The following is a 12,549-nucleotide window of genomic DNA, read 5'->3' as shown; positions in this document are numbered from 1 at the left end:
TTGAATAAGTTGATTATTAAAAGGAATGCTTTGATTTACTGATAAAGTAAAATAAATAAATTTTAATCCCCTGGTATTTTGAGAAAAATTTACAATTATGAGATGTCCATAGTAGTATAATATTTTATATTTATCTCTTCAGAAAACAGGTAAAATATTGGAGAATCTGTAACAGCAGTAACTACAAGCTCTGACATTTACTTGCATGCATACCATATAATTCAATTTTTCTTTATAGGCTGAGCTTTGTATTATTGTAAGTGGATATGAACTGACGTGTTTGCAGTTTACTGTGTGAGATTTTCTCAAAATAGAGTAGTGTGATGCAGTTGTTGGTAAGCCCTTTGCATTACAGAATACATTGAGAGAGATATTCTGGGATGTTTAGAAATATCCTATCTGGCAATGCTGAGGCAAAGGGACAAATTCCCTCTTCCCACACATGTGGCTGGTGTGACTGTCCAAAGTTTGCAGTGAAGAGGAGTTGGGGACATCCGGGTATAAGTGATCTCAGAAGGGAAGAAACAAGAAACTGGAGAAGAGGTGAAAGGGTCACAAAGCAAAACTCCCAACATGGACAAACTTGGTATAATCCAGCATGAAATCTGCTGGGAGAAACTTAAGCCAACAAAAATTTCTCGATGATTTCGAGCTGCACAGTTATTGTGCAGCAAATGTCTGTCATCTGGCTGCTGTGCCTTTCATCCTGCATTTAAAGCCCAGAAACTGTATAGAGATGTTAAAAAAAGAAAATTTGCTGTTAATTTCTTTTTACAAAATTCAGCAAGAATGTGTTAAAATGCTGGGATTGTTTCTTGATCATTTTAATGAGTATCATAGAAAACTTTAGTATACTAGGAATGTTGAAATACAAAACAGAACATACTCAACATTCCATTAATGTATAACTTGGTCTGTAGCCCTAAATAATGTTTACCTGACATACCAGTTTGTTTTAACAGAGCATTTAATGTTTAAAACCCAAAAATTGCTGACCACAGCTAATTAGCACAAACAAGAATTTTCCAAGACTTGATCTCAGGCCAGTAGAGAGAGGGGCCCCTGCTCCAAGGCTGTTGCAGGACAGCCCTCAAGCCCCAGCTGTGATGCCTGTCAGGAGGAGCTGGCAGAAGGGCATTGTCCTGGGTTCATGGGGCAAGGTTTTGGTAACAGGCAGCTTGGGGGTGGCATCTGTGAGAAGAGATCAGGAACTGCCCCACACCAGACACAACTGGCTTGTGCCAGCTCCAAACCAGCCTCACCACTGGCCAAAGCTGACACTGTTGTGATGCTGGTCGCACCTATGAAGAAAGGATGAAAAATGCTGCACAGCATCTGTGAGAGAGGAGTGAAAATATGTGTGAGAGAAACAGCCCCACAGTTACCAGGCCGGAGAAGGAGGAGGTGCTGCAGGTGTTGGAGCAGAGATCCCTCTGCAGCCCATGGTGCAGACTGTGGTGAGGCAGGATGTGGCCCACAGCTGCTGGAGATGAACCCACAGCCCCCGAGCACCCCACACCAACACAGGGGGATGTGTCCTGAAGGAGCCTGCAGCCCATGGAGATCCATGCTGGATCAGACTCTGGCTGGAGCTGTGGAGAGGAGCCCACACAGAAACAGGATTTCTGTGGGAGACCCACACTGCAGCCGTGTGTTTCTGAAGGACAGTTCCCTGTGGAAAGAACCCACACTGGAGCAATTCATGAAGCACCCACATACGGGTTTTGAGAGCTTTACACAACATGTACGTTGGTCTCATTCCACTACAAACTTTTATGAGTTTCCCTATGAATGAAGGTCTTGACAGAAGGTTCAAATTCAAGGAGATCATTTAAATTTCATTCCCTAAATGTATATAAAAATATTACTGACAAAGCACACTTGGAAACACGTTTTCTTTGGAAAATGCAATCTTTAGATGATTAAATACATCCGATGCCCTCAGCCTTTTTTTTTTTTTCCTTTGCCTTAAAGTACATTTTCGACTTGACTGCTTAGTTTGAAAGAATTGCTATCAGTGTGGGAAGTTACTTAACAGGGTCTGGCTGTTGGTGAACCACTCCTGAGCTATGACAAGAGAACAGACTTTCCAGAGGCTGGTTGAGATGGAGTGACTGGAAATCACGAGGACTTACTTGATGCTGAAAGGGAAAAAAACCCTTAGATAAACTGTCATTTTGCAATATATGTGGTGTGACTTTCAGTTTTGCAGCTTTGCTGGGAAGCTTTTTGGATCAGTGACAGATTTTCCTCATTGTGTGTTTCATACTGCTACATCTGAGCATTTTGTGAGTATTCAAGCCAAAAGTGAATAGTTGTAGCAGTTACTGCTGGTCCTGTCCTGAAGGGGGGAGGAGGAGGTGACAGAAACATGGAGCTGTGGGGAGACAGGAAAGGTTTCCGAAGCTGATTTTTTTCTAGAACAAGAAMAGCAAGAGTTTCTTGTTACAGAGAGTCTGGAAGTTGAGGTGATTGCTGAAACTAAAGAAAGGAAAATCAAACCCAAACCCACTTCTTTTAACATTCTTGATGTCTGCCATTCAGTAATAATAGTAAAATTTTTACTATTTTTAAATAATAAAAATAGTAAAAACTCTCGCAATGAAGGCATAGCCGAGCAAGTCAGAGAGAAACACTGGTAATGGTGCCTGGGGTTTGTTTATCGGAAGTACCTCTTGTTTCATTGCTAGTATGGGAAGTATTTTTCATTTTTGAAGAATGACAGAACATCAAAATAGTGGTGGTTTYCACTAGGCTGAAATAAACCTGCATCTCTTGGAACTTCAGCTACAGTCCTTTTCTGGCTGTCTAAGRGGTTTCAATAATGGCTGGTCTAAGCAATTGTAATGCAATCCAGAAAAGTGTATTGATACTACTGGTATGCTATGGAGGGTGAATTTGCCAGAAAACTTGTTATTGTCAGAGGGAATGTTGCATTCATCACAGCACATTCAGGAGTGTCTCTTTCTGTGCCAGGCTTTATTGGCTTTTACTCCATTTGCAGTCATGTTGAAAATTAATTTTTGATTATTTTGAAGGATGTGTGTGTAGACTTTCACAGAACAAGATTTCTCTGAAATTGAGAGGATATTAGAGGATTTTTACACTGCAAAAATATATGCCAAGGAAAAGCATTGAAGAAAACCCTGTTAACTTCTTTGCAGATCTTCTGCCTTTAGAGAGGTGCCGTAGTTGCTTGTTTTCTGATAAGGCTGAAGCTGCTCTGAATTTTAGATACTGTTTTTTCTAGAGATGAAAATCAAAAACAGGCAGCTTTACTGTTTTGACAGACAGAAGTTCTGTAAATATTTAAACTTTGAGATCCAAATAGATCTAAATCATTCATGCCAAAATCTTCAGTAAGCTGCTACAAATAATTTTTTTCCTTTATCAGATTTCTGAACATCTATTCAATGCTTTGACAGTAAATCTGGTGTCCCTTTTTAAATTGCCTTCCTAACAGTACTTTTGAAATAAATGTGAGCAGAAGAAAAATCAGAAGTTTAATGGCAGCTCTTYGTCTAATAAGAGCAAATGGGAAAARTTTGGGGTTATTAGCCAAAACTACAGGATCCCAGTGTAAGGAAATTTGCATTGAGTGTAWGGATGCTTTCAAKTAGRTGGCTCAGAAGACTCCTGGAAGAGTCTTTTTTAGATAGTAAATCTAGTCAGAATAATTAGTGAAGGCAACAGCACAATTCATGTGTTGTGAAGCTGACCATAAAATATTTTAAATTAAAWTAAAAATATTTAAATTAAACGTGTGCCAGAAGTGCCTGTTTCTTCCYATTGATTTTAAAGGGAACTTAGGACARCTGGATCAGCKGTAGTTGTCTGCACTGTAGGTCACCAGAGATGAGAAGGTGAAYCTTATCCTACATTATACTAAACATGTAAAATTGAATACTAAGCACCTGCAAAGTTGTAAATTGAACACTTTGACGGTTTTACAAGATGAGACATGAATGCTCMTTGTGGGAGATGCTGCTTGTGGTATAGTGTTAAATGTTTCCCTCTCATGCTGTGTGGCGAATGATCTTTGAGGTGTTTGGATCTGTCCGAGTGGGACCATTGGTGTTTATTCAGTTGTTTTGTTGTTATTGCACTCAGCTGCTGAATTGGTTCTGTAAGGCTCTGTTTAGATTAGTTATTTTGTATGGTTGTTAGTGTTGGTTGCCTTTAAAATGCTTTGGAATATGAAATACAGAAGGGATTGATTGATTAGATTATTGATTAGATGTAGGAGATTAATATATGAAGAATATGATCTGCCTKGGCTTTGTAGGCATATTTATAAAGAAGCAAGCTGACCAAGTGAATTGAGGTGCCCTTGATTTCAGTAGCAGAGCATCTGACTGGATGGTAGAAAATAGTCATTTTAAGGTCATTTTCATCATAATCTAAAAAGCAGTCAAGATGATGAAGAAACAGTAAAAATAGGAAGCCTTTAAAACTGATTGAATTCTTACAGTGACTGAATCCTGGAAAAAAAACTGCCAAAGACAGAAAACGAAGTGGACATTTAGAGGAGCAGCTACACATGTAAAGTAGCAGCAGTAGCATTTGCACATTGCTCAAAGGCTACCACCCAGTTGGGCACTGTCTTCTAAAGTACAGTAAGGCAGGCTGAAAAACTCAGACCCTTATCTGACTGACTTCCTTGKTTTTCTTCCCTTGAAGTTCAAAATCTCAGTTAAAAGCAGTTCTCACTGACTAGGTATGTGTGACCTCCCAAGGTATCTTCCCCAGTGTTCCTCATGACTTCCTCACAAAATACAAAACGGGGTAGACTCGATCCTAATTGTAGTCTGACCTACAAGAAAGCTCAAAAAACAGTCAGTGCCTGTGTTTTCAGCTCTTAAAGGTGACTTTTTTCCTCTCTGACTTCTGATTATTTTAACCTTAGTAGGTTCAAGATGCATATGAGTTTGTTGCTCACAGTAAACACTTTGCTCTCCAGTTACAGCTGCCACTCTTGAGTSTGTTGTTACTGCTTCTTCTTGCTACTACATTTTTTTGCACCCTTAGGAAATTGTTGATATTTTACTTTCTTTGGTGGAAATTAGGCACTGCAGAATGAGACTGCTTTGCTAGTAATTGGTGAGATGAGATAAATTATTGCAGTAAACTGTTAAAGGTTTCTTATTCTGTGTTGTCTGTTCTCCTTAGTAGAGCCATCATGAACGTTTTACCACAGGCAAAGTAAAATTTTACTTAGGTTATAGAAGAGTACAGCTTTGGTCCTTGCCAACCAGAATGACCACATCTTTATTTCAGCTAATTTTGTTGCCAGGTAGGGTTTGTGACTCTGTCGAGTTGATTGGTAAATACTGAATCATTGTGTCAAATGCTTAACTTCACCCTGGGGTTAGGGGCTCAYGTGGCTTCCTTACCAGAGAGATCTGTTGGTGCAGTAGTTACTGGAATAATGACTGAGAGACTTGCAGTTTCTGATAAACAGAAGTACATTTTTCTTAATGAGAAACAACTCATTAATTTTTATATCTAAATGCAAAATCCAAGCAAAATATTCAGTGACACAGTTGTATATAGACACAGTTTTCCATTTGGCCAAGGTACAGACTGTGGATGATTTRATTTTTTAAATTCGAAATTTTTTTTCAATTTAATGTAATAAAGTTACATCATTGGGACATTTAAGGAAAATAAAAATTAGTGTCATTAAAGATAAAGCAACATACAAATTGAAAACATTTTTATGGAGGGAGAGAGAGAGAAAGATGACACAATTTCTCTAATACATTCATAATTTTTGAGAAATGGAAATGATGCAAGGTTTGTTGGTATTCACGGTGTAATTTCATCATTATTGCTATATAAATAATATCAACACTAGATCTCATACACTGCCAGGTGATTTACAAACTGATACATAGACAGTTGTCCCATGCAGAAATACAAATCTGTATGTTTAAAAGGTGACAATGAACACACTCGTTGGTAATTTCATGTTTATTATTTCATCTGACAATTGTTTGAGACCAATCTAAAAACAATAGTCAACAGGTAGATGAGAAGAAATTCAGCATGGATGATCTTCTCAGAAAAAAAAAAACAACCCTGTATTAAAAGGAAGGATTTGGGGACAAAGCTGGAGGGGTGACACTTRTGTTTAAGAATTGGTTCTGGCCAATTGTATGTAAGAAAGGGCCAGAGACAGAGATGCAAATCACACAGATTTTGCTTTACAGAGGACTGTCACAAAAACTGCTGATGGGCAGCCAGCTTCAGTAGAAGACACGTCTAATTTGGCACTCAGCTCYATTTCTTTTGAAATCTCACTCAATATTAAAATAAAAGCAAGAAGTGGCACGGGATCTTGGAAACAGTATTCCTGACTGTCCAAGGGAAGGCCAAACTTTATAACCCTTAATTAAAAACAGTAGTGTTCTGGTTACAGGTAACTTGCAGGTGTAATTGATATATTTTTGCATCAAGGAATTGTTTAATTTTTATTTTGGTGCCACTGTTCGTCCTAACAGGTGTAGGAACCATAAATAAAACATTTTTTTTTTCTCATGGTAGAATAAATGTAAGGATTAACCAAGTTTTGTTTTCCTCATTTCGAGAATGCACTGTCTTTGGATCTATGCTCCAGAATTCAGTCATATCCCCTTGCTGCTCCTGGAACATTCTCCCTTTTTTTTTTTTATGTGTTGTGCCAAGCCAAAGATTACTGTCTGTGTTAYAGAATGTCATACTTAATCATATTTGCTGACACAAAATCACTAAACCAGAGAAGCTTTTCAACCTATTTGCCTCCTTTTAGTAAAAAGAAYAGAAAGTTCTTTATGGATGCATATTTGTATAAGACCTTTCTTAGGTACCTTTCAGCTGCTGGGCTAATAGGTTAACATGAATCAGTCCAGAACTGGAATTCAAACCCAGCTGCTGACCTACTTTTAATCACTTTAACASTCTTTTGGAACACAACTATTTGGAGAAACCATAGGTGAAATGGTAGCAACACAGTGAAGAAAATATCCTAAGGCTTTTTAGGGCCAGTTKAGGAGWGAGTGAAGACAGCACTTGCATTGTAGGTAATAYTTTTGTATGGGGYATTACATCAAGTCCATAATTGAAAYAGGCCCAGCAGAAMATATGYTGAAAGAGTCAAAGATTTCCACTTGAACCTTAGATTGCTCTAAGTAAAAGATTTGATTTATATGTGCCATAGTCTGGATTTGCTTCTCAAATTGGTGATTTTCTCTGAAAATCTGCAGAAATTGTTTGMGTACTCAAGAAATTATTTAACCCATTTTACCACACATACCATACTTGTTAGGAGTCATATGAATGGGAACAAATTAAGGCATTTCTATATAGGAAAAATACGGGATTGGAGGCCAGAGTGGAGTACTCGACATAAGGGACCTTGAAATGTCTCTGAAGAKTTCAAACTTCAGAAGAAAGAATTAACTTTTACAGTCTTCCCTCAGCAGTGGAGACAGTAGCACTGACAGCCTCTCGGATGCCTCCTTTGCTCTTAAACCAAATTATCACTGGTAAACTTTACTCCTTACCACAGCAGTGTATTTCTTATGTTTATGGGAATTCTGGTAGAGTTAGTAACAGTTATTAGTCAATGAGTCAATTGAATTAGGGCTTACAAAAAGTCTTGTGGTTTTTCTTTCATAAATGGATAATGACTTGTCAGCTGATTCTGTGTTTTAGAATAGGAATAGTCATTCTCTCCTGTCCAGGTTTTTACTGCATGAAGGAGWTTCCTGGGCTATAAGGAAAACWCCTAAGAATCTTAATGAAACAGAGRAGAAACTTTTAAGTAGTARTAAATAATTTTCTAGCACTGTATAATGAATAAAAATATCAATAATTATGTTTACTAGATGTAGCTTTCAACATCAGATAAAAAATAATACTTTCCACAAAATTATTTAAAAGAGTAATGACTAAAAACATTTCTTCAAGTGCTTACTAGTACACTGTGGTTGTTTTGTTATATTTGGGAGAAAAGTACTTTTGGTTAGTGAAATAATCATAGTTATTCAAGATTTAATTCATCAGTATTGGCCTACTGTGTTGAAAGCTGAATGATTCAATAATTGTATGAATTAATTAATTGCAAAGGAGTTTTAAATTACTGGGTTTTAAATTAACATGTCTTGGCTCTTTTCTTTGTTGTTGTAACTCATGGCTTACCCATACTTCTCCTAATGTTCTTAAAATACATCTATTAATACTCGTATGTCTCTTAAAGCTATGATCTTTAGGTTTGTGCCCACATTGGAGTTTGCAATGTCACTTTCTTTTGCGAGCTGTAGTTACAAGGGCTGTCTAACCCAAGGRGTAGATGATGTTGTGAAAGGGAATCCTGTGCAGTTTACCTGATTGCTACAGCTCATCTTTTTCTAGTGCCTTATTTGTCTTGCTTTAAAGCAACAGTGCCATTTTCTGTGTAGTTTATGTGGTATATACAAGTGCTTTCCATTCAAAAATTGTTACATTTCCCTGTCTTTGAGAATATTCAAACATGCTTTAGCCTTCAGCTGTCAGAACTACTTTTATTATTTCATTTTACACTAGTTTTTCATTTTGGTTTGATTTTTCTAAACATTTTTGTATGTTTTTTGCATCCGTATATAGCATAGAATCACAGAATGGTTTGGTTTGAGGAGACCTTAAAGATCTAGTTCCAACAAGTGTTACTATATATAACATTTTTTAGAGAGAGAAAGAAACCATAAATATGGTGCTTTTCTTGCCCCAGACATCTAAGATTTTAATAAAACCTGAAGAAATAGTTGTGGTGTTAGTTTCCCAAAGTGAGGACATGTCCCAGTTGTTTATTATTCAAGTTCCCAGCCTTGTGATCTCAAGTTTCTTCCTGCTTTTCTGCAAATACAGATAGTAGTAGGTGTGAATGTAACAGCCCTTTCCTTTTTGTCACTTTTTCAACACTTTTTTGCTGCTTTTGTCACCTCGAGTTTGGATTCTGCAAAGTGCTACAGATTGAAGCAAAATCTGGAAACTGCAACTAGAGTAAAGTCTGTCTGCCTTGTGGTTAAGTGATATTTCCCATAGGCAGTGCATATTTTCACTCTATCAGTACATTTCCAGGCAAAATTTAGCTTCTTATGTATCTGAAGTTGTGAGCTAAATTGCAGGGCTCTACAGCACTGCTATGTGAAATTCTTATGCACCAAATACCACTGTTAAAAATGGAGCCCTGTTGAATAAGGAACTTGTGGCTGTAAAATATATTAATTTGCCCTTTGTTGGATGCTAGTCATCTCTGAACTTTAAGTCATCAGTTCAGCTGGGCTTGACTTCTTAACATCAGTTCAGGATTGGCTTGACTTCTCCTTACACTGAAGAGCTGATCATATCCAAGTGCCTCTACAGAATCTATCTTGTTGGCCCCATGGAGTTATCATTTTCCCCTTTTCCCTCCTTTTCCTTCCCTTTCCTCCCTTTCCTTCCCATTTCCCTCCTCTGCCTCTGACTTTCCCATCTTCCTTCCCCTCCCTCTGACTTTCCCATCTTCCTTCCCTTACTGTCTCTTAGTTTCATACTATGTAAAGCTAATTCAAACAAGTAAATTCGCTTTTGGATAGTGATATATGGATAGGATTGTGTTTGATACTGGTTAGTCTTRCCATTGCGTGTAATTGGCTCTGAAGCATTTTGCCTCTAGCTAAATCTTTTCCCTTCGAAAACAAACAAAAAAAACCTCAAGCAAACAAAATGTGCTGTCACTTTCTTTGACAAGATCTTTAATCTCAAATTTGGCATATTTATATTTCCTAACAAATGCATCTATCATGTCAGCTATCATGGAACGAAAGAGAGATTTCTCTCAGGAACATTTTTGCTGCCAAAATAGGGCAACATAGAGGAGACTGTTTTGTTTTTATCTTTTCCTCTGAATACTTCATTGCCACATACGTAAAAGAACAGTATATTAATAAAAGGCTTTATTTTWAATTCAAACTGCACAGAAATTTTCAGGAGGAAGACAGACCAGAAATCTGACTTACCAAACAGCTACTCAGACATTCTTTTATTGCAGGATCAGATCACCTGTGCTTTGTTTTCTCTTCTGAAATAGTTGTCCGGACTATTTTCAATTATATCCAAAAGGGAAATTCCCATTCATCCTGTACAGCCTCTTACTTATTAATGAAATAGTTTCAGGATTATTCTTTGTTCTGCACAAAGCATGGGTGCACTGAGAGAGAGAAAGGTGGGATGTACTCAGGGACAAGAGAGGAGATGGCATTTGTAACTACAGCATACGGCACTAACTGAAGTAAATAACTTTTTTTTTTGTCAATTTGGATAAGTTTGTCAAGTTCTTTTCACCACTGTTCACCAAGAGCAATATTGTCTGATTTTGTATGTAGGCAGCACCTGCCGTCAGGTGACTGTGCTGCTTGAAAGTGATTGAAATTGTTTTTCATTAGTCTTAGGGGTGTGGTTAGGGAGGGTGGAACCTGTTCTCCTGCTTTAACATAATGGAGATTCCAGAATAACTGGGTTTTTTGTATTTGCAAACTGTTTGGAGTCGGGGAACAGCCTGGAGAAGAGACATAAAGTGACTTGTGCGGGCTTTATGCGTGAGAGGGTTTATGAGAGCAGTCCAGGCATTTTTGCAGTGACTTCTTGAACATATGTGCAATGCTTCAGATTGAGCCTGCTATTACCTTTCTGGGAACCTGAGGGAACAATACCTGTTCTTCCTCCCTTCATATGGAGTTCTTTCACCATTGCTGTCTCCCTGACCCCAGTTCTTCAAAAAGCTGATCATTCCTCTCTGCCATTGCCTACCATTTACTCTCCCTTAAGMAAAAGTTATTATTTTAGTATACCTCAAAAGGCTAAAGCAAGTTCAGATTCACAGGGCTTGTATGATTTGTCTCAGTTCTTCCATTACAGATCTGGGTTGTAACTTCTATAAATCCTTGCTGGCAAGAAGCAGCAGGGAGCTGCGTTGTCTCAGGTGCTGTTAGAATTCAGAGCTGTGATTCTAAGAATTAGCTTGTTGTTTTCCTTTCATTCCTAAGCTGATCCTTTTTTGCTGGTAATAGTTTATTGTCCACTTTGAACTGCCTCTAAAGCATTCAAGAGAAAACTTAAATTCTTGCCAACTTCTGTCACATTTATAAGGGAGAGTTTGCATTATGTTGCAATGCCATATGTTCTAGAGTGAAAAAGTAAATAGTCATTCTTTAATGCATGCAGTGCTGGCAGGGAAAGTATTTAAAATCTTTTAAGAAGCARTAAGTGCTGCATTGACATCTGACTRAAGATCCAGCAAAGGAGAATGAATTTTTCAGAAATTGCTCTGTCATTATCTATTAGCAAATTACAAATGCACTACTATTCAGGACTGAGCAGAAGAAACAAAGTACCTATTTCATCAGTCTTGTGACTTAACATTTATTGCAATGCAACACAGAACTGTAGAATAAACTTTCTCATACACTGACAGAGTAATTGTATATGGTATTTAATGATATATCAATCATCATCGAGGTCTGGCTCTTGACTCCTAAGAGAAATGGAGGAGAGCTGTCCAGTGGTAATTCTCTGTTAAAGAACATTTATCACTAACATGGCTAATCAAAACCTTTGCGAGAAGAAGAGAGCTGTCATAAYACGCCTTTCCTACTTCAAGGAAATAAATGGAATTGTGTGGTAATTATTTTTCTTCCTTTTTTTCCCCCCATTGCAGAACTTTCCTTTTTGTTAGAGATGGTAACCCAAATAAACGGAATGTGCACAATGAGACATCTATGCACTTACTGTGTATGGGACCCCAGATCATGATCTCAGAGGGAGCTCTTCATCCTCGCCTGACACGACCCTCAGAAGACGACTGCAGAAGAGCTGACTGTCTGCAAATGATCCTGAAGTGGAAGGGAGCAAAGCTGGATGAAGGACAATATGAACGAGCAGCCATTGATGCTGTTGATAACAAAAAAAATACACCTTTGCACTATGCTGCTGCCTCAGGGATGAAAACCTGTGTCGAGGTAAAAGCTCTTATATAATTATAAGTTTATATTGTTATGAGTAAATGACATGCATGGTGTTTCACAAAACTTTTTTGGCAGAGGGGGGAATGTGATATGGTATATTGAATTAACATTTTAATTCCATTTTTCATTAATTGGAAAAATTGCAAAGATAAACAGCCCAAAACATACATWGTAGAGAAAAATGAAATGAATGGATTACATATACATTAACTTCGTGACAATAACTCCTCAACATGAAGAAGACTCATGTAGGCTTATAAAAATTGGAATTAATTTCATCACTGTAATAGTGGAGAAAAAGCTTTAAAGGCATAGGTATCCGATATGTGTAAAGAGAAGTGAAATAGCTACCTGACAGAAAATCAGAACTCTTTATTTTGCTCTGCAGCTGAGACTGGAAATGTTGTCCATGTTTCAAGAACAGATTTGATGTCTTTAATTTACAGTGTCTAGCTTTTTAAATGTTTGTGGAAGTAGTGGATACTAATGAGTAATTGGGAATGACTTTTGAATGTCTTACATGAGA

At 37.6% G+C, this 12,549-nt stretch overlaps 1 protein-coding gene across 8 annotated transcripts in view; it reads left to right on the top strand.

Annotated features, from left to right (window-relative positions):
- The window catches only part of ANKIB1 (ankyrin repeat and IBR domain containing 1), an 89,378-nt gene that overhangs the window by 34,670 nt on the left and 42,159 nt on the right, over window positions 1-12,549 (top strand). For all 8 annotated transcript variants that reach the window (XM_057380935.1, XM_057380929.1, XM_057380936.1 and 5 more), the window contains one exon: window positions 11,717-12,017. In XM_057380935.1, coding sequence (XP_057236918.1) covers window positions 11,717-12,017 — 301 coding nt within the window. The remainder of the gene's footprint in view (window positions 1-11,716; window positions 12,018-12,549) is intronic.

Source organism: Malurus melanocephalus, unplaced genomic scaffold (assembly GCF_030028575.1).
Source record: "Malurus melanocephalus ecotype Western Australia unplaced genomic scaffold, MMel_1.1 scaffold_483, whole genome shotgun sequence".
Classification (NCBI taxonomy): Eukaryota; Metazoa; Chordata; class Aves; order Passeriformes; family Maluridae; genus Malurus; species Malurus melanocephalus.
The sequence above is the reverse complement of the archived record's forward strand: the minus strand, read 5'-3'. Positions and strand labels throughout refer to the sequence as shown.